General features: G+C 32.6%; 1 protein-coding gene and 1 pseudogene across 1 annotated transcript; both read left to right on the top strand.

Annotated features, from left to right (window-relative positions):
• Window positions 1-11,152: 11,152 nt before the first annotated feature.
• On the top strand, window positions 11,153-14,184 carry LOC120089403 (cold-regulated 413 plasma membrane protein 2-like). The gene is made up of 4 exons (XM_039046855.2): window positions 11,153-11,449; window positions 11,867-11,974; window positions 12,079-12,149; window positions 13,670-14,184. Exons 1-4 carry the CDS (start codon window positions 11,274-11,276, stop codon window positions 13,921-13,923), a joined length of 609 nt encoding a protein of 202 aa, XP_038902783.1. The 5' UTR covers window positions 11,153-11,273; the 3' UTR covers window positions 13,924-14,184.
• A 489-nt stretch (window positions 14,185-14,673) lies between these two features.
• On the top strand, window positions 14,674-15,898 carry LOC150033455 (uncharacterized; annotated as a pseudogene).
• The last annotated feature ends 6,553 nt before the right edge of the window (window positions 15,899-22,451 follow it).

The following is a 22,451-nucleotide window of genomic DNA, read 5'->3' as shown; positions in this document are numbered from 1 at the left end:
TTCCAAATGAAAGGGAAATTTAAACTCAATAATTTTAGATAATTAACTTAAATTTTTCTGAAATTCGGGATGTAACATGATCGGTCTTTTGGCTTATTGATCTTCTTGAATGATCAATCTTTTGGCTTGTTGATCTGCTTGGATGATCGGCCTTTTAGCTTGTTGATCTTCTTAGATAATCGTCCTTTGGGCTTGTTGATCTTATATGATCGGCCTTTTGGCTTGTTGATCTTCTTAGATGATCGGTCTTTTGGCTTGTTGATCTTCTTGAATGATCGACCTTTGGGTTTGATGATCGACCTTTGAGTTTGATGAACTTCTTGGAGGATTAGTGTTCGCACGAGGCTTCCGGAGAATTTTGTTTCGTGGAGTTGGACTTGAGTTGGTGTTGATGTTGATGTTGATTTGATGCGTGTGGTTCAATCTCTAGTACTTGATCCTCTAATTCTCTCTCGGTTGAATGCGTACGTCTAATGATGAAGTGGAGCGTGTGGATGTTCTTAAGCTTGGAGTCTTGGAAGAATGTTTGTATCTTCAAAGGTCTTCAGTCTTCAAGTGTGATCAGTGAAAGAAATCGAGCACGAGGATTTCCATGAGCAGCGGAAGGATCTTTCCAAATTTCAATAGTATATGAACATTACAATTACAATCACAAGCGGAAACATATGGTTATGCATAAATCAGAAATTACAGCATGCTTTACTATAGATCAAGGACAAGAATCAACAAATCTTTGTAGACTCATCTTCAAGTTCCTTGATCATGAACGCTCGATCACAGCAACACAGCAACAAACAAACGTTCGTCCAACATGACCGCTACACTACACGAACATAACACACTCGAACAAAGTGATTGCCAAGGTCACAAACACCCCAAACACCGAACGGCCTCCACAGAACCTTGACTGTGTTGAATTGAGTATGACACCACAAAGAAGGTTAGCTTGGTATTCTCAATGTGAGAATCCAGAGGGTGGGCTCTGTGTGGACTTGGTTAGAGGTAGAAAACCAGAGGAAGAACAATCATGTAAATGATTGAGCAAGTGGGAGATGAAATAACCTATCGTATAGGTCGATGCCCAATCGTTTAGTAAAAGCTATGTGATCGTTTAGCAAAAGCTATGCGATCGTTTAGCTTGTCGTCTAGCTGAGTGTTTATCATGTAAGAACACTCCACGATCGTTTAGCTAACTCCAAGGTGTCATTTAGTAAATCTAATTTACTTGATAACTATCCGTGAGTAATTTTCGAGAATGGAAATCTCAAAACAACAATTTTGCAAATCTTACTAAAATTAGGAAAACATTTTTCCTTTTATCTCACGGTTACAATGAAACCACCAATAACCTCTCACTCAATTGGTTATTAGAGAAAAAGAGATAATTATCCAATAATTAATATTATTATAAATATAAATGATAATTAACTTACCATAATATATTTATAACTTATAGTTTTAATATTTCATCTCATGAAGCATATAAACCATAGCTCTTTTTTCTATTCCATGACACTTAATGTAAATCTCATTTACATTAATCTTTCACTTGATATATCTCATACACCATACCGATCATATCATATATAATCGAATAACCTCTTGTCAATTTGAACATTTCAAATCAACACCAAGAATTGATTCTCAACTTGAATCCATGGAGCTACCAAGGGGACCTTATGAATCTGTAGCTTGAAGCTCCAACAGTACGTGAATAACTGGCTAAACTCTTTAGTCACGGGATCCACCATCCGTTAACTGCCAGGCACTCCACCAAAGACCGACAGCTGAACTCTCCTTACTACAGATACATTATGTATCCATCTTAACCAATCAACAGTGAGACAACCCTTCACAAATCGCTCGTAAGTATTGCTCGGCCAATAACTATTATGCCCCTGTAGTTACATCTAACTCCTTAAGTGCCACTAAATCCTCTAATGAATTGGAAGATTGAGACTTACGTCTCTACCGGTTAGATTACTGACATCATTACCGCCCATTTAGAACCCCATTTGACAATGGCATCGCCATAATAATCATGTCACGTCGCTTAATGTGCATCGGTAGGAGAAAACCTGCAGTATTAATTTTCTGCCAACTTTACCGACAATAAAACGTGCCAAAAGTACGTGGTATTCAGAGAACGTGTATTCGGAAACATGATGACATTTCACCCAAGCGCATCGGACATATATGCATTTATTGCTATATATATCGATTTATTGATATCGATAAGTGGTACTTAATCCATGCAGCATGCCAATCATTGCATTGAAGGCTAGTAAATTAGTAGTCGTTTAGGATTTCAAACAATAAGAAAGACACGAATTGGTTGCCTATATATTAAACTCTTCATCATCATAATCCACCACTAAGCCTTCAAATTTCCTCTTTTTTTTAATGCTAGAAAAAGTAACAGAACGTGGTCTGATTTAGCTATGATTCGAACGGCAATGACTAATTTGATTACTTCAACAATCTTCCCAATTCTGTCCCATCAAGCTTCGTCACACCACCAACAACAGGGGAGTCATCTGGGGAGGATGACGACTCCTCAAATGGCCGCTTCTCAAACTACCCATCCGATCAATGGACTTAAAGTTCGGATGACTCCAACATTGACATCTGTCTCACCACATTAGAGCTTCAAACGACTGGTGAACACGATGAATCAACGGACGGGGTGGAAGGGAATGTGAGCACTACTAAAGGACCGCCTCCAAAAATAAGTCCCACTCTGACAATGTGAATTGATTCAATTAGTTCACAACCAAGTGTGAACCAACCATCCCCTCATAAAACATCACTAATATCGGTCAACTGCCCTAAAGGCTGAAAAGGGAAAAGGAAGGTGGAGGAGGTGGGGAGGAAGTGACGTGTCGGAGAAGGACCAAGCAGCACAAAGGTCTAGAAGAAGAATTCCAAACAAACGTTGATGGTCATATCCAGTGACTCTGAGTAAGGTTCTTCTTCTTGTGGTGGGGATGAGGGGTTGGGGTTTGCATATTCTTTTTTGGTTAGTTTTTTTTTTTTTTTTTGTCTCGTTTGGTGAATGGCAAACCTCGACCCCAATAACTCTCTTTTGTATGATCGTCTTCTCTATTGTATTAATGCTATTTCGTATAAACTTTTTTTTTTACAAATGAATGAATATTTCCGCTTTCATCATCTGCTATTTTTTCTTTCTTTGTTCATCAAATTGGTTTGTGAGATTGCATGAGTGTAAATGAACTGGTAAACCCAAATGCACGAGGCTTAATCAGACAACCACGTTATACAATAAACTTTCCTATCAACAGAACATTATAGCAGTAGATCAAAAACTGTAGCATGAATGTGGTTATAACAAAAATTTAAAAATTCTACATTCAGACTGATCAAACAAAATCAAACTAATAAAAACATTAATATCTTAAAAATTCACCATAGTAACCGATAAATCGATAAGACGAAAAAAGGTGCTATAAAATGTTAATGGGGTAGAAATTGATACCGGTAGTTCCATTTGTAAAACAGTATCTTCTTATTTCAAAGGGAAAATGACGGAAATTGAGACACAAATATTCATACCAAATATGTGGGTCTCACTGCATATTCAAATGCAGTTGGATTTTTTACCTTCCCAAGCTCAATCAGATTACAAAATTTCATTACGGATGGTATGATGGACCCTACTTTTAATTACGATTACGAATGGACATGTAAATAAAAGCTAAAGTAATCTGATGGGACCCACAAATCTAATTAAGATTGATTTATATCTATTCCCTCCGATGTAAATATGACCATACTGATTTCTCTCTTATCTAAAATATCCTCAATAAATAAATAAGATTGACCTGGGATAGAGGGAGGTTTCTGCAATAAATTTTTCTCAATCCACATCTTAAGGAATAGTTTTTCATTTTAAGTATTTTTTTAAAAAATATTACTTATATGGACATGACATTAAATCTACACAATTAGGGCCACGTGCACAATCAACAAAAAAAAAAAAAGATTAAAAAAAAAAGGCCTGTGGCTTTATGTTTTTCATATTTACAAAAATGGCAAAAATAAATAAACTCAGCCCGCCCCAATCACTAAACTAGAAAAGTCCAAAAAGCACTTAAAAGTTGTTTGATATTTGATATATTGCAAATATATTATTGATAGCCTTGAAAGTTGTTTGGCATCTGATATATTATTAATATGTTGATTGACATGTGATATATTGATGATATACTATTGATACTCCTAAAAGTTGTTTGGTATGCATTGATATACTTTTAATAGACTTGAACATAATCTTCTCTAAGCATTTACTAATTGGTGTCTAATACACTCATGTCTTCTATCTGTTATATTGTTGATACATTTGAAATCTCATGCTTATAAAATGAAACATGCATGTTATAAATTCAAAATAACTTACTGATTGAATGTTAATTGTTGTTAGATATACATTGTTGAGGTTAGATATACTACTAATACACTCATGTGTTATACGTGATATACTACTACTGATACACTTAGTTTATCTTGTGTATTAGTTGAAGTATGCATGTTTTACTTCTAAATAAGTTACTGATTAAATGTTGATTGCTAATAGATATACTGTTCATACACACTTGAAATATTGATTGATGTTAGATATATAACTTGTACACCTATATCGTACTTCAAGTATTAATACCGATACACGTGGAATAAAATGAATTCAACACACATGATCCTAAATTAAAAGCACATTTAAGGTGCATTTCACTAGTATATGAGTTATATTAGCATTACTTCTTAAAAGTTTGTTTTGTTGATGATAATATATTTCTTTGGTTTATTAATTGAATAGACCTAAAATGAAGCATATTGATACATATCAAATAACAAGGAACCACAATAGTGATTCGAGCTTTCGATTCATATGATTAACAAACAAAAAGGACATAAAGTAGAATGAAAAGTACAAACTTTGCCTTGTTTCTCCATTGATAACTCCAATAGAATCTCACTTAACCCCACCAAAAATATAGTGTGATATTTTTGTTAGTTGTGTAAGAAAATAAGGTTGCAAGAGACTCTTAATTTTGGTACAAATGACAAATAGTTTCTCTTCCGTTGTTCATTCTCTTAGTTTTGGTTCGAATCAAACAGATAATAAAGAAAAGATATAGATAAATTTTTTGGGATTTTCAATTTAACATCAGGGTTATTAATGATTTGTTTTTTAAAAAAAATGAAATAAAAATAGTTAAATTCATTAATTGAGATGTTAGTAAATTTAAAATTGTCAAAATTAAAATTTGACACAAAGTTATTTTCTTCCCTCATTATCTTTCAAAAAAAATGGGAAGAAAAAAACATAACATACTACCCATTAAATAAATAAATGTAAAACCCAAAAATTATCCATGATAATAAACCATTAAAATGCTAAATCTCATATGGCATATAATAACATAAATACCTACACATAGTTACAACAATATTAAATTGAAAATCTCAATAAATTCAAGTGGATGAAATGTGATAGTTTGGACAAGTATAATATATATTTTTGTTTCTTTTCGAATTTCTAATTCAAATTGAGATAGTAAAAAAAGCTTCATTTATACTTATATTTTGAAAGATAATAAAAAAAATTAGAAAGAACATAAAATGTATTCAAATCTGAACTTTAAAAAAAAAAAAAAAAAAAAACAAAAAAAAAAAAAAAAAAATCTAATTATTTTTTTTAAAAAAAAAAAACATATATTTAGTGGAGAGTAACCAAAAAAGGGGGGAAAATTCTGAAAATTTGGTTGCATGACATTTGCAGCCTTTAATATGGGAGTTTTTTTTTTTTTTTTAATATTGCTTATAAGTGACTATCCTATCATCTTTTAGTGTTTGAGTTCCAATTTCACACATAAATTTATAAAATTTTGTCCTATTTTTCTTTTTAATAGGGTGAACTAAAAAGTATTCTAAGAAATAGGTTAGATAAATTGTGGGCATAGTACATCTACAAGTGAATAAATGAATCATGGATAATGGATATGGTACATAATTAGGGCTTAATCATGTTTCGTATACATGATTTATATGACGTGGATCTAACCTAGACACACATATTACCAACTCAGTGTCAACTGAGTGTCAGTTGTGCGTCATGGAACTTGTGTACCATGTAAATAATTTAGGTCCTAAATCGTATACTACTTACATAGTATACATGACATGGATCTGTTCCAGACGCGCACACCGCCAACGTAGACATATTAGGTATCAATTGTGTGTCGTGGAATTTGTATACCATGTACATGAGTTTCATATGTGATTCATGTACATGGTACATGATTTCCAACAAGTTGTGTACCATATATATGAGTTCATGATCCAAACCTCACAACTTAATTTTTAAATATAAAACTGACTTGAAATTTCACATCAAATTGAAAACAAAAATTCTAAATTTGGCTCATTATAAATTCCACACTCACCAAGATTGGGTTTATGGAGATCACAAAATCAATCCACTACTACTTTTACCGTTGAAGATTTCTTTCTCCTTCTTTGATTTTCTTCCATAGAAATATTTCAATTTTTTAGAGTATAGCTCAATTGACATAGTATTCATACTATCGACCTCAAGGTCAGATGTTTGATTCCTTCACCACACTTTAATCATAATACCTTTGAAAAAAAATCAATTTTGATTTAGCCCTAAATCTTCCCTATCACCTAATTTCTTTCTATGTTTTGCAAAAATTTTGAGTTATTGCTTATTTCCAAATTTGATTCACAACGGAGGAGATGAGGAAGATAAAGAGACCATTTTAAAGATAGATCATCTTTTATCTCCATCCTACCTGACTTGAACTCAAAAGAAAAATAATAAGTATATAAAATAGTAGAAAATATAGCACAAGTTTAAGAAAATATAATAACGAATAAGTGGTAAAATCTTATTTCCCTTCTTTATTTATTTAAACGTTTGGTATAGTATACATTTGTGATTTTAAAATCGTCCTAATAACTTTTATCATTTTTAAAATAACTCTAAAATATATTTTAAATTTCTCAAAATTAATTTATAGTTAAATCTTACAGTTTTAAATGCAATTTTCTTATCATCAAAATTAGTTTGGAAGGATTAAAAAACATATTTCATAATGATTTTAAAAATTACTAAAGTAATTTTAATTATTTTAGAATTGCTCTTAAACATGCCAATAAACTTATTTGTATCATCAAAATATGCTTTTTCCAAATACTAATCAATTTTGTCCATAATTTATTTTAAAAATGAAGAACTTAAATCACCAATTGACCCAAAAACAAGTTAATAGATAAAGGCGGATTTAGACTCCATTTGAAATTACGTTTGGAATCGTACCGTCTATAATGCTGGGTAAAACAACTTATTTATTGATTTCCCATAATCATTATGTAAAAGTTTATAAATATCAACTGTTAGATTTAGCTTTCCTAAAAAGTTGTTAATTATTTTTCATAAACTTTTATCGAATAATCTAGATAAAATAAGATTAATTTTTAAATTCAAATCATATAAATTTTTAATAAAAATATTATAATAAACTTTAAGTTAATTACCAACATAATAAAAAAAAAACTATTTTAGCTCATGAGTAATTATTTAAAAAACTATCACAATCTCAAATAAAATTGGATGATCTAACTCGACAGCTTTAAATCACAATTGTCTTCCATGTGTCTTTCTTTCTAATTTTAGAGAAGCATAAAAAAAAAAAAAAAAAATTAAACGAGAAAACGAAAAGACGAGAAAACCAAAACAAATTAAAAATCTTGCACCTCAACAACGAAGCACTCGCTTTCAAAGACAACTTTGGTAACATGTGAGAGCCACATGATCCTTATCTCTCTAAATATATAAATTTGAGAACTTGAATCAAAATAACACTTAAGATTCAATCACAAATATAATAAGTCCTCGCTTAAAATCATTTCCATTCAAAATAATAATCGTAATAATCTTACTAATTACGATGATACATAATAAGTAACGATGTTTGAATATAAATTGTTTTGTAAAATAAAAATAAAAATAAAAAAATCTTGTATCGGTGTGTTACTTGCCCACCAACATTCCGACTATCAAATTAGTTAGTATCTTAATAGAGAGTTAGAAAATAGAGAAGTTATAGTGTTTTCAACGTATCTTCAATGTTACAAACTCTTTGGTTATATAAAGATATATATAAATTCGTTACGAGCATTCATCTATTAATTTTTTTAATCATTTATCAAATCATTATTAATTGTTAGGAATTATCGAAATTATTTTATTTGTGGAACCAAACACATAAAAGTTAATACTAGGCATAATTTTGTCTTGATCTAGGTCGACCTCCTCAATGCTACCGATTCCTATCATGTCCATTTAGTCAACTAAAGTTAGGTCAGAACAAATATTTGACACTAAAAAGAAATAGTCTTCCAAAAATTGAGCGATCAATTTTCCCATTTTTCTCTATAACAAATGAGTGAATAACAAATAAAGTCATTGTCATATTATAATATTGATACCTTTTCCTATAAGTTAACAGTTTAAATAATTCAAATACAGATCTCGAATTCTATAATATCATATATAATACTTTTTTCTTTTGGTCTCAATGTTTGAACAAGATGTCTATTTGATTTTTAAAGTTTCAAAATAAACATTTTAGAATCTAAAGTTTGTAGGACTAAAAATTTGAAAAATAATTCTAAATAATCGCTAAGTTGTTAGTAAACTAATGGAAAGATAATTTGTCACATAGATATTTCTAATTAGTCAAAGAAATTATTCGTTTTTTTTCGACTAATGTGTCATTTCTCACCCATTTAATACCGAATGTTATAATCAACATCTAGCACAAATAGGAACGTACAACAAAATCAAGAAAAAAAACATAATCATTGTGTGTGACAAGCACCACACTGGTGCAGGTTTTCTCTTTTGTAGGTCACATTCTTCTCCCTTTCGAAAAAAATCATTGTTGGTATCACATAAAGGTCAAATGCATCTTTCTTATCCAGAGTTTGACATCAACAATTGGTATTCTGTGGGGAAGAAAAAACGTTCTACTAATATTCAGCATACCTTACAAAATATGAATAAGATGGATGAGAACAAGAACTTGGACGAAGAAACTTAGACCAAGATCGCCACCCGCAAAGAGTAAAAAATCAAGCATCACCTCAACTCTAAGGAAAAGGTAGCCTCAACTATCGGATAAGCAAAGCGACATGAAGTTACACCAAGCAAAGCTAGCAGGACCAATGGACTGAAATCAGTGGTGTAGACTATGTCAAGGAATCCGAGCTGAGACGACCTAGGTCGAGGTCGAGGTGACCAATGCCGAAGATGAGAAGATCATCAAGTAGAGGGAAAGGAGATAATGTCAAGGCTAAAGATCATCACCAGAAACCGCGGATTGACTGAAGTCTTAAGAGATGAATAGAAAGTCGAGACAGACTTGCTAAGCTTGATCCAGAAAAAATCAAAAGTCAAGGTAGAGGCTCGAGATTATTAATGGAATGTTAATATACGATCAAAATTTTGTTGGATATATATAGTGAAAAAAAATGAAAGTTTAGTGAATATTTGAAACATAAAATGAATTTAATTGTGTAGATTAAATTTATTGTTTAGAAACTTTCAAATTAAATTGAAACTTCAAATTAAAATGATGTTTCATGTACAAATTTTATATGTATGAAAGTTAAATTTGTAGCTTTTTTTCAATTTGTGGGTTATGTTTAATTTTTGTCAAGTAACAACTCAATTGAGTTAAATTTGATCAATGTTTCATTTTTTATATTTATTTAATATTATTTTTTAGTTTAGAGACTTATCAAGTTGCTAGCCTATAAATAGCAACTTGGTTCTTCATTTGTAGCATCCCATTCCAAATTGAAGAGTTTACTCCTTTCTTTCTTTCTTTTATTCTTGAGTTGAGTTAATAGCAATTATCAAAGAGATTTACCATATCCGAGTAGTTCAAGGTTGTAGTTATATCCATGTTAATCGTTCTATCCTGCTGAGACGATCGTTGCAGCCTGCTTTCAGCCCGTATAGAGCGAATAATTATTGTCAGGACAATGCTTACCAGAAGCGTGCCTCGACTACGTTTTGAATCTCCAAAGGTTTTGAAGTTCTTTTAAGTCTTTGGTTATTTTCATATCTAAGCCTTGTTAGACCATCTGGCTTTCATTGTTGTTACACCATCTGACTTTCGTTTGAGTTTGAATATTATACATTGAATATATTGTTTCTAGTAATTGAGGTGTAATCAGTTTACTAGTGTTTTCAGTTCTATATATACCATTTTTCCCCAACAATCTAAAGAAAATTATTATATTTGAACTGGTGGTTGCAAACTCCTCCACCAATATAGCTACTTCTACCATCATTGGATCATTCATTGTCAAACCTCATGCTAAAAAATCGGAGAATTTCAAGGGAGACAATTTCAAGAGATGGCAATAGAAGATGATCATACATATCTCTAATCTTTTATCTTAATTTATTCTCAAATTTACTTTAATAATAAGAGTTTTGCTATTTTTGTAGGAAGAAAATAAATTTGGATAAATCACACAAACATACTAATAACACCAGCAATCATCAAAATTTATGTTTCAAGTGTTCCAAATATCCAAAAAACGTACAACTCATTTTATATTGTCGTGAATTAACCTAAATTAGATATATATAGTTTTAGTCATTGATTATTTTATTTTAATTCTCATGTTAGATCTTTGTTATTTAAACTTAATAAAATCTAAGTTAATTTGTTCTTGACAGTTTATAAAATAATTGATGTTCTAAAAATATTTAACCATGTGTATGACACGTGTTTTATAGCTTGTAAAATAAAATAACTACTCGATAATAGACATGGACAAATGTTAACTTAACACGTATATTATAACATATATTTGATTACAAGTCATCGAAAATTAGGAAGCAATTTCAGTTTAGCAAGTCATCTTCTTAGTTCGTAATAAAAAAATTATATAATTTTAAAAATAATAGAAAATGAAAATAGAAGAAAAAGTCGAGAATGCCACGTGGCTGACGGAAAAGGAAATTAAATAAAATGTGGGCCCGCAATTACAAGGTCCACGTGGTAATCATTAAGTTGATCCAATCCATTTCCTTATTTACAGTAAAAAAAATTGTGTGTCTCTCTGTACTCTGCTTCGAAACCTTCGCTCTTCTTCTTCTTCTTCTTCTTCTTCTTCTTCGTCATCTTCTTCACAAGATCCGAAATTCGTAAATGGTGAAACCGAACTACTTGAAAATGGTGACGGATTCTGACGCTGCAGATCTGATCTCCTCTGATCTTCGGGAACTCGGTAACGCTGCTAAAAAGCTTGCTACACACGCAGTTAAGCTCTGTGCTTCGGGTTTTGCCGCTTCTTTTCTTCAATGGATTGCTTCCTTTGCTGCTATGTGTGTTTTTCCCTCTCTCTCTCTCTCACTCTGGTGTTTGTTTGATTGCTGAATTTTGGTGATTTTGTTGTTTCTAGTCCGTCGCTGTCGATCGTTTTTTTTAGAGGAAGTTTTTGTTGTGAGAAGGCTAATTGGCGAGTTTGATTCGAGGAATAGTTTGTGTTTTGTGATTGGTTTCTACTCGACTGAAGTAATTTGTTTGTTGATTTATGTGTTGAACTGATTCAAGAGTATGAGATCGATTTCGTTAGGGAAATCATTCGTGTTCCATTGCAAAATGTGCTTCTGAGTGTTCTTTATCGTTTTCGATTAATCTACTTTTAGGTTTTCTTGGATCGTTTTAATTCCACTCCAGTTCTTTTTTCTATTGATGATTTTATACAATTTTGCAACTCTAACTTGTTTTGTAACCTGCAGTTACTTGTTGATTTTGGATCGGACGAACTGGAAGACGAATATCCTTACCTCATTGTTGATTCCGTACATTTTCTTCAGTCTTCCCGGGGTGATTTTCGGTTTTCTCAGGTGATTATCTTCACTGCTGAGCGATAATCCGAGCAATTGGCTTCGAACGAAGCTTCTGGAATTGGGTTTTTTGTTGTCTGTGGCTAAATTGCCTTCTCTTTCAGGGGAGAGTTTGGAAAATGGGTCGCCGTCATTGCTGTGGTGCTCCGTCTCTTCTTCCCACGACGATTTCCAGGTAGTTTGGGCTCAACTTGATTAATGATTACACATTTATTGAATTCATTTTTGGTTTATAATAAATGCAGATTGTTCTAGCTGATAAGTATATTGATATAGATTAAGAGCCATTGGTAGTTCTGATCTTCATCTTGTTTCATTTTTCTTTTTATTTCATAGAATTATACTCAACGAGGAGAATTTTGGATGACTGCCAGAATGACTAGTTTTTCTATTTGTTATTTTTGCTTTGACTTCCTCCTCTTCCTTTTTAGATTAACTTTATTATCTGTCTACTTTTCTTTTTTAATTTGTTCCTTCACTTTTTTAAAGTATTTTTTGAAATCTTAACTAAATTTGAAAAGAAAATATCTGTGGTTATTACAAAAACTGTTTGGTAGAATAATGTTTATTTTGTTTTGGTATGTTGTCTTGTTCTTAATATTTAAACAATATATAAACAGGAAAACTATTTTTGAACCTGACTTTGAAAGACCCATCTCTTCTATTTTCAAACTCTTAGAACAATACTGTAAAGAAACAATTAATAAACAAAAATCCATTATCAAACCTTTTGATATCTTTTTGAGTTTATGAAGTCAGACAGGCCTAACATTAGAATAATCAAGAAATCCAAAACTTTAGACCCGTTTGGTAACTATTTTATTTTTTTGTTTTTGGTTTTTGTTTTTGAAAATTAAACTTATGAACACTTTTTCCATCTTCATATTTCTTCTTTTGTTATCTACTTGTTTAAAAAACCAAGCCAAAATTTAATAACTAAAAAAAATAGTCTTTAAAAAGTTGTTTTTGTTTTAGGAATTTAACTAAGAATTCAACCATTGTAATTAAAAAAGATACAAATCAAGATAAGAAATGTGGATAATATAGGTTTAATTTTTAAAAACAAAAACAAAAAATAAAATGGTTACCAAACGGAAGCTTAGTTAAAATATATTACCTTTGGGTAAATACCTTCAAAACCTGCTTTCACATTGTATTCTCAATTCCAATATAATTTGATTCACCAAAGTGAAAGGAATTAAACCTCGTTCACAACTATATATATACTCCAACCTTATAAGTAAATGGGGAAGTACCTTTTCGGTAAGAAGTTTTTGGGTTTAGTTTCTATTTGGTCCCTAATTTTTCAAATGTTACACATTTGGTTTTGATAAGTCTTCAAATGTTACACTTTTATGTTTGAGATTTGAGTTTGGTTTCAATTTTGTCTTAAATTTCAAGATTTACATTTTTAACCTCAATTTTTCATTTTCTATAATGTCTATTAATTAATTTAAGAGAATTGTAATTAATTAAGCTTCACTATTCATTAATTTAGAAGTGTAAATCTCAAGGATCAAATTGAATCTAAACTCAAAACTTGACTAAATATAACATTATGAAATCTATGGACCAAAAATGTATTTTTAACTTAAAAGCTTAGAGTTTAGTAATTTCACATCACATAAACTACTATCTATTATCATGTGGAAGTATTATTATTGCATTCCATTCTCTGATTGTCTGGAAATACAGATTGGCTTGAATTGCCTGGGGCTTTGATACTTCTGATTGTGGTGGCTCCGAGTTTATTTGCGCACACGATAAGGGGCGACGCCATCGGAGAAGCAATCTGTCTGATCATATCATGCTATTTACTGCAAGAACACATCAGAGCCTCTGGTGGATTCCGAAACTCCTTCACGAAAGCGAATGGCATTTCGAACACCATCGGCATTGTCCTCCTCTTTGTTTTCCCCGTCTGGGCACTGGTACTTCGTGTTCTTTGATTGGTTTTTTTTCAAAATGCAATTATGCGTTATTGATCTTTGTATTTTTTGGAATATGGGCTGTGAGATTTGTTTTTACCTTTTTCTTTTTTTCCTTTTGAAATTGGGTGTGTGATTGTATTAATGTAGGGTGCTATCAGTGTAAAGTTAGATGAGAAGTTTCTGTCACAAAAGATTTGTCTGTCATTTATTGTGGGAGAAAATGTGAAACAATACCTGTTATTATTGAATGTGAAGATTAAAGGGTCAATGTGCTGCAAAGAGAGTTGACTGCAAAATAATAAGAGAAATTATTTTAAATGAAAAAATATTTAAAATATTTTTAAATATAGTGGAATGTTACCGTCTATGAGTGACTCTATCAATGTCTACTAGTGATAGACGATAGTAGTTTATTAGTATCTGTCATTGATAGACAATGACATTTTATTATATTTGTAAATATTTTGGTTTATTTTATTATATTTGAAATTATCCTAATAATAATAAATAATCAAAATCAGAAAAAATAAAAATTAAAAAAATAACAATAATAATCAAAATCAAAATTAGGGGAGACCAAAAATTTGGGTGATCCCTTGTATTGAAGTTAGTTTTACTCTTTGTATTTTAACTATAGTTAATTTCTAACTCAGCTATCTTTAAGTGTATATATTTGCCTCCTATACACTTTAATAAAATGAGGAATATTTTTTATCCAAAACTCAAGTCTCAATATGGTATTAGATGAAAATTTCGCACTTCTTCTTTGAGTTCCTTCTTCCCACGCCCTACTCTTCTTCCCTTTCTTGAAACCTTCTGCCATGGCCGGTGAAGATTCACTTTCTTCTCCACAAAACTCTAACATCCTAACTACCTCTTCTACCTTCGATTTGTCGTTCCACCATCAATGCCGCTTAATCTTATTGTTCTTGAACAATACACCAATCCTTACTTTCTTCACCATTCCGATAGCACCAAATTTGTTCTTGTTCCCAATTTACTCACTGAAACGAATTACACATCTTGGAGTCAAGCCATGGTCATCGGTCTCACTGTGAAGAATAAATTAGGATTTGTTGATAGATCTGTTCCACGTCCAACAGGTGATTTGCTCAGTTCTTGGATTATCTGCAATGGTGTAGTCACTGCCTAGATTCTCAATTCATTATCTAAGGAGATATCTACAAGTATCAATTTTGTTGATTCTGCTCGTGAAATTTGGGTTGATCTTCAAGAACGATATCCACGCAAGAATCGTCCAAGAGTTTTCCAGCTTCAACGTGAGTTATCGAATCTTTCTCAAGATCAAACCTCTGTGACCGCATATTATGCAGAATTGAAATCTCTCTGGAATGAATTAGTTTGTTACCGGTCGGTATGTTCTTGTGGTCGTTGTACCTCTGGTGGTGTCAAATACCTTGTTCAATATTTTCAAATCGAGTACGTAATGGCTTTTCTTATGGGTCTCAATGACTCTTTCAGTAAAATCCGAGCTTAGTTGTTACTGATGGAGCCTAAACCAACCATTAATCGAGTGTTTTCTTTGGTTGTTCAAGAAACAGAACAGCATGCAATTCCATCTTCTTACTTAACGTCATCTATTTCTTCCACTACTGCACTCATAGTCAAGAATTCTTCAACAACCAATGGCACCTCCACTGGCCCATCAAATCTTTTAAATATGTCCAAGAAGAAAGATAAGCCTATTTGTTCACACTGTGGTATACATGGACACACTGTTGATCATTGTTATAAGCTCCATGGCTATCCACCAAGTCATCGTCTTCACCAGAAAAATCCTTCATTCGAGAAGGCAATTCCATCTAACTTGCTTTCTTCTTTGACAACTGAATAACGCCATGGGTTATTGTCCTTGTTACTGTCTCATTTGGCCAAGTTCAAGACTGACACTGAATCATCTGCCACTACCTCACATGTTGCAGGTATTTGCCCTGATTCCTCTGCTTCTCTTATTATGCCTAGTGCTTGGAATTAGATTCTAGAGCAACAACTCACATATGGTATCAACAAGATGCCTTTACATCTCTTATGCCTATTGCTAATGCTTCAGTTTCTTTACCAAATCAGTCTAAGATTGTTGTTCAATACATGGGATCTATAAAGTTATCATCCAACTTTGTCCTTTAAGATGTTCTGTTCATACATGATTTCTCCTTCAACTTGATTTCTATTTGTGCTCTCACTAAACAATTGCCTATTATTATCAAATTTGTTGAATCTTCTTATATGACTTAGGACAAGTTGTCTTTGAAGATGATTGGCAAGCCTAACTTGTGGCAAGGTCTTTACCTATTTCACATTGAACAACAAAATAAGCAGGCTCCTACATATGTTGTTGTTTGTAATGCATCTCATTGCTCAGTTTCTACTTGGTATGATAGACTTAGACATCCTTCTCATAAACATTTGACTGCTTTAAAGAACTTGATATCTGTTGATTCTCTTAGAATTTATGCACATGAACCTTGTCTGATTTATCCTTTAGCAAAGCAAAAAACGTTTGAGTTTCCATTGTAATCAACATTTAGTAAATAAAATGTTTGATTTGATTCACTGTGACACTTGGGATCCTTATCCCGGCTATAGTTATTTTTTTTAACTATTATTGATGATTTCTCAAGGTATACCTGGGTTTTCTTAATGAAGAACAAGTCTGATGTTTTGAAAATTATTCCACAATTCTTTGCTTTGATTGAAACCCAGTATGAAACCAAGATCAAATTTTTTTCAATCAGATAATGCTCCTTAATTATCTTTTCAAGATTTCTTTTCATCCAAATGAGTTATTCACCAGTTTTCATGTGTAGAGCGTCCTGAACAAAATTCAGTGGTTGAAAGGAAACATCAACACTTATTAAATGTGGCAAGGGCTTTAATGTTTCAATCTCGTGTTCCCATTCAGTTTTGGGCAGAATGCTTATCGACAACTGCTTTTATGATTAACAAAACCCCTTCTCCTGTCTTGAATTGGCATACACTTTATTTTCGCTTCAACCAGTCTCATGTTGATTATTTCATGCATCGAGTGTTTGGTTGTCTCTGTTTTGCTACATCTATGCCCTCTCATAGATCTAAATTTCATCCACGAGCTATTCCATCGGTTTTTATGGGATATCCTCTTTGCATGAAAGGATTAAGCTTTATGGTATTGAAAACCAGAAATTTTTTATTTCAGGAGATGTGGTATTATGAAACTATATATCCTTTTCATAAGATCACACAAGAAGATCGTGTCGTTGACTTATTTTCAAATCTTGTTTTACCTACCTCTTCTGATTTTTCTGGTACTTCTATAGTTTTTACTCCAGCAGTTAATGAACATGACAATTCAGTTGAAACATGTCCCAGCCATTCTCCTGATTCCAATATGGATGAACCTCATCCATCTCCTGCCCAAAATGATCCTTCCTCTTCAAATAACAGTCATTCTCCTACACAAGTTGTTATTGCCCCAGCAACAACCTCATGTTCTGACCAAAACCACATCTCCCTAGGCGTGCCTTCACAAATTATCAGTAACCAGTTACCTGCCCCTAAACGTTCTACTCGAACTATCAATCCTCCTTCATACCTAAAAGACTTCCACTGCAGTCTTTTACGGTCTCAACTAATTACCTCTTCAACAACTAAGTTCCCCATGCATAAATACTTAGTGTATGACAAGCTATCCTCTGATTACAAGCACTTTGCTTAATCAGTATCATCTATTTTTTAACCTGATTTCTACCATCAGGCTGTTACTCATGAATATTGGCGCAAAGCAATGACTGAAGAACTCATAGCCATGGAAACAAATAACACCTGGACTATTGTACCTCTACCAGCTGACAAACGCTCGATCGGATGTAAATGGGTTTACAAAGTTAGGTTTAAAGCAGATGGAACTATTGAAAGATACAAGGTACGTTTGGTTGCAAAAGGGTATACTCAATAAGAGGGGCTTGATTATATTAAAACCTTTTCACCAGTAGTAAAGCTTGTGACTGTCAAAGTCTTGTTAACAATAGCTACTTCACTCAATTAGCCCTTAGTTCAACTTGACGTGAACAATGCATTCTTACATGGTGATCTTCTTATAGAGGTATATATGGATCTTCCTTTGGGTTATAAACATGATCATGTTACATCTAAAGGGGAAAAACTTGTATGCAAACTTCACAAAGAAATCTACGGGTTGAAACAAGCTTCTCGCCAATGGTTTGATAAGTTTTCTCATGCCATTTTACAGCTTGGCTACAAGCAATCTAAGAGTGATTACTTTCTTTTTGTTTGTGGCAGTGATACTTCTTTCATTGCACTCTTGGTCTACGTAGATGATATTATCATCACTGGTTCTTCTACTGATGAGATCACTTGTTTAAAACAACTATTGAATGCCAAGTTTAAGTTGAAAGACTTGGGATCATTGCACTACTTCCTTGGACTAGAGATTGCTCGATCAGCAAAAAGCATATTTTTATCCCAAAGGAACTATGTACTACATCTATTAGAAGATTCAGGCTTCCTAGCAGCTAAGCCTTCTTCCATTCCTATTGATCCTAATGCAAAATTGAGTTCTAATGGAAGCACACTGTTGAAAGATCCAAGCTTGTATCATCGCCTGATTGGAAAGCTTTTCTATTTGACCATATCTCGTTTAGATATCACATTTGATGTATATAAGCTTAGCCAGTTCGTTGCTAAACCAAGACAGTCTCATTTACATGTTGTTCATACTCTTTTGAGATATCTGAAGTCATCGCTTAGACAATGCATATTCTTACAAGCTTCATCATCATTTCAACTAAAAGCATTTTCTAATGCTAATTGGGCCTCGTCTTGATTCATGAAAATCTACTACAGGTTTTTGCATTTTTCTTGGAGAGTCACTTGTTTCTTGGAAAGCCAAGAAGAAAAGTACTGTCTCTCGTTCTTCAGTTGAGGCAGAATATCGCACATTGGCTTCCACCACTAGTGAGTTACTTTGATTACATCAATTGCTGTCCAATTTTCAGGTCTCCTCTGAAGGAACTCTTATATAAAAGTACCTATGAGCGGAAGTGGATCTTTCCAATTCATTGTGACGAAATTTTCACATAAACATTCACACATACAGATATGCATTAATAACACTAAATTACTGACATACTTAAAGGATGAATAAACAAGAAACCGAGAGAACATACCAGTTGAAGACTTTCTTCACTTGAAATCTTGCTCTCTCCGCGAATGAACTCCTCTCGCTAGAACATCAGGCAATCATTCAGCAACTCTTCCATCGTCTACCACGAATGGCTTCGCGCAAACACCAGGAAACAGGGACGACACCACCACTCAAAGTTCTCAATATTCTCGGACTGAGAATCCAAAGAGTGGGCTTTGTTTGGATTTGGTAGAGGTACGGAGGAAAAGCAATCGTGTACTAAAGATCAAGCAAGTGGGAGAAGTGAAAGACTATCGTATAATCGGGTGCTTGATCTTTTAGGCAAGGTACACAATCGTGTAGTAAAAACTGGGCGATCGTCTATACGATCATTTAGTTCAACTCAGGCACTAAGCGATCTTCTAGGAAATGGTAAGCGGTCGTTTAGAGAAAGGGCGCACGGGTGTTCGATCGTTTAGTAAATGTAAAGCTCTATCGTATACGCTCTCAAGTACTATATGATCGAATGCAAACACACCGTGAGCAATTATGCATATCTTTTTCGAAATGAAAACCATTTTCATTTTATTCTTCAATTACGAAAACTGAATTGAACTTCCCACTAATGCATGAATTCGGAGAAAACGGTGGGCAATTATCTCATAACCGTCCAATTAATAAATTAATAAATATAATCATATTATATTCATAACCTATAGTTTGATATCAAATATCAACCATAATGTTTTCTCCTCTACTTGATATAAATCATATTTATATCTAATTTCCTCTAAATTAATGTATCTCATACATTTAGTCAATCATATCATATATAATTAACTAGTTCAATTATACAATATATAATCGAACTTTCTCTTGTCAATTTGAACATTTCAAACTGATCCAAAACTGATTCTCAACTTGTATCCAAGCTACCAAGGGGACCTTATAGACCTATGGCTCGAAGCTCAACAGTAAGTGAATAACTGACTAAACTCTTTAGCCACGAGATCCACCATCCATTAATTGTCAGGCATTCCACTAAAAACCAACAGCTGAACTCTTCTTACCACAGATATATTTTTGTGTCCATCGAATATAACCAATCATGAGTACGAGAACCCTTCACTGATGCTCGTAAGTACAACTAGGCCAATTTACCGTTTTGCCCCTATAGTTACATCTCATTCCTTAAGTAACACTGATCCCTATAATGAACAATACAACATAGTCCAACTATGTGTGAACACCTCTCGAGCCATGAGAAGGTGTGTGGCACCACATCGTTCAAGCCCCGAGATCAGCCCTTAAGGGAGCTATCTATCTAATTACCCCTGCTTCGGGGAATGAGTGAATTTCATCTTGTATAGCTGAGTTCCCAGCTCCCAAATCAGACGAATCCCCAAAGTGGTAGGTTTAAATCGGCGGCCTGGCCACTCGCACCCATGCAAATCAAAGGATCGCCCTCAATGGCAAGAGTTCCCAACTCACTCAGGATTGAGGTCATGTTACCTATGGTCATCCTAGTGAAGTGAAGTCTCTGTCATAAATGGTGTTATATAACGAGACGTTAACACTTTGTGGTCAGGTCTTATACAAACTCTTTGTATATGACGCCCCCGCTCGCATGTCCCCTATACGAATGATCAGGATTAGACCATCTATGACAAGTCACAACACTTGTAACTATTCCACAAAACGGGTCGCATCTGTAGCGTTACCAGGATAAGGTTTCCCTCTTATATCCATATACTACAAACCATTTTGGTTATCACTTAAGACATGATCCACTTGTATGTCATCACATACATGCTTAAGTTACATAAAGACAACCAAGGATTTTAGTTTATTGGTTTGTGGTAAATCAAATAAAACATCCAAATGTGTAAAGTCAAAAAGTGAAGTAAATATCATATATTATACATCACAAGCGTTCGTACAAACTGTTTACAAATTACAGGACACGAGACTTCATCAACCCCAACATCCTCAACTCAACTAACTCTGATATTTTGCGATAATGATGCTGCTATTCACATTGCAACTAACTCGATGTTCCATGAGCGTACGAAGCACATTAAACGAGATTGTCATTTTGTTCGTGATCGTGTTGCCAAAGGGATTATAAAGCTAATGCCTATTCGATCTTCTTCCCAACTAGCTGATGTTTTTACAAAGTCACTTTCTCCTTCTGTTTTTCTTCCTCTGCTGTCCAAGATGGGTGTTGTTAATTTCCTCACTCCATCTTGAGGGGGAGTATTAGAGTTAATTTTACTCTTTGTATTTTAACTAGAGTTAATTTCTAACTTAGCTGTATCTAAGTGTTTATATTTGTCTCTTATACACTTTAATAAAATGAGGAATCTTTTTATCCAAAACTCAAATCTCAATACCTTGTTATTAGGTTGTTCCTTTTGGCTTTTTGATGAATGTACGTATCCATTTCTTATTAATGTGCAATATATAAGTAGTATAATTGATAGTGTAAAATGGTAATAGTTATATAAATTTTGCAATAGAGCACTAAAAAGATCTGATGACCTAAATAGCTCGGTCAATCTAATTCAATTATCTCTTAATTAAGTTTGGTTCAAACAAATTAAATTTATAAATTGGATTGGTTCACCAATTTACCTAAAACTAGTTTCGCTTCAACCGGTCTAATTTGATTTTATTGTTAATTTTAAAATGTTTATATTTTTTATTTTTTCTTACTATACAATTGTATGTACCTATATTTATTTTAATGTTATTCAACTTCCTAATTCTTTTTCAATTATTTATTCTCCAATGACTCTTATAAAATAAATTTTTAAGTCTTCGAAATCTAATCTTTCAAAATATATATTCTAAACTTAATTGCAAATCTTAATTTATTCATTTAATGTTTGAAAGTAAATAAATAGATATTATTCTTAAAACAAAAATGTCAATAAATGGTCCGACTAATCAGACCCTATTCAAGCCATCTATTTTATGGTTGGATTAAGTTTTGTTCATTCTTAATAAGAGTTGTTTGATAGGAAAAAAGAAAATCAGTGGACCCAAAAAATACTTTAACATAATCAATTCATGAACACCCATCATTTTTATCATAAAAGATGTTCATATTAATTAATTCTATTTTATATTTAACTTTTTTTTTTTTTTTTTTGAAAAGTTTATATTTAACATCATAGCTATAACTAGTTTTATTATCTTTTTTATAATTAAAAAAAAAACTAGTTTTATTATTTATAAATACACTATATTACATACATTTTGAACAATTATATAAATTGAGAGTCAATTTCTGAATTTTAAGAAACACATGTAAAAAATATGAAATAAAAAATGTTTTATTTGAATCCCTTACCTTTTAAACAATTATTTAAATTGAGAGTCAATTTCTGCATTTGCTAAG

Source organism: Benincasa hispida, chromosome 10, assembly GCF_027475165.1.
Source record: "Benincasa hispida cultivar pf3 chromosome 10, pf3_genome.v1.1, whole genome shotgun sequence".
In the NCBI taxonomy this organism is placed as follows: Eukaryota; Viridiplantae; Streptophyta; class Magnoliopsida; order Cucurbitales; family Cucurbitaceae; genus Benincasa; species Benincasa hispida.
The sequence above is the reverse complement of the archived record's forward strand: the minus strand, read 5'-3'. Positions and strand labels throughout refer to the sequence as shown.

Excerpts from the sequence above, each read along its gene's own strand:
- LOC120089403 (XM_039046855.2), top strand. The coding sequence starts at position 11,274 with ATGGTGAAACCGAACTACTTGAAAATGGTGACGGATTCTGACGCTGCA. Across the intron at positions 11,975-12,078 it reads GTGATTTTCGGTTTTCTCAG|GGGAGAGTTTGGAAAATGGG; the intron begins GTGATTATCTTC and ends CTTCTCTTTCAG. Across the intron at positions 12,150-13,669 it reads CTTCCCACGACGATTTCCAG|ATTGGCTTGAATTGCCTGGG; the intron begins GTAGTTTGGGCT and ends CTGGAAATACAG.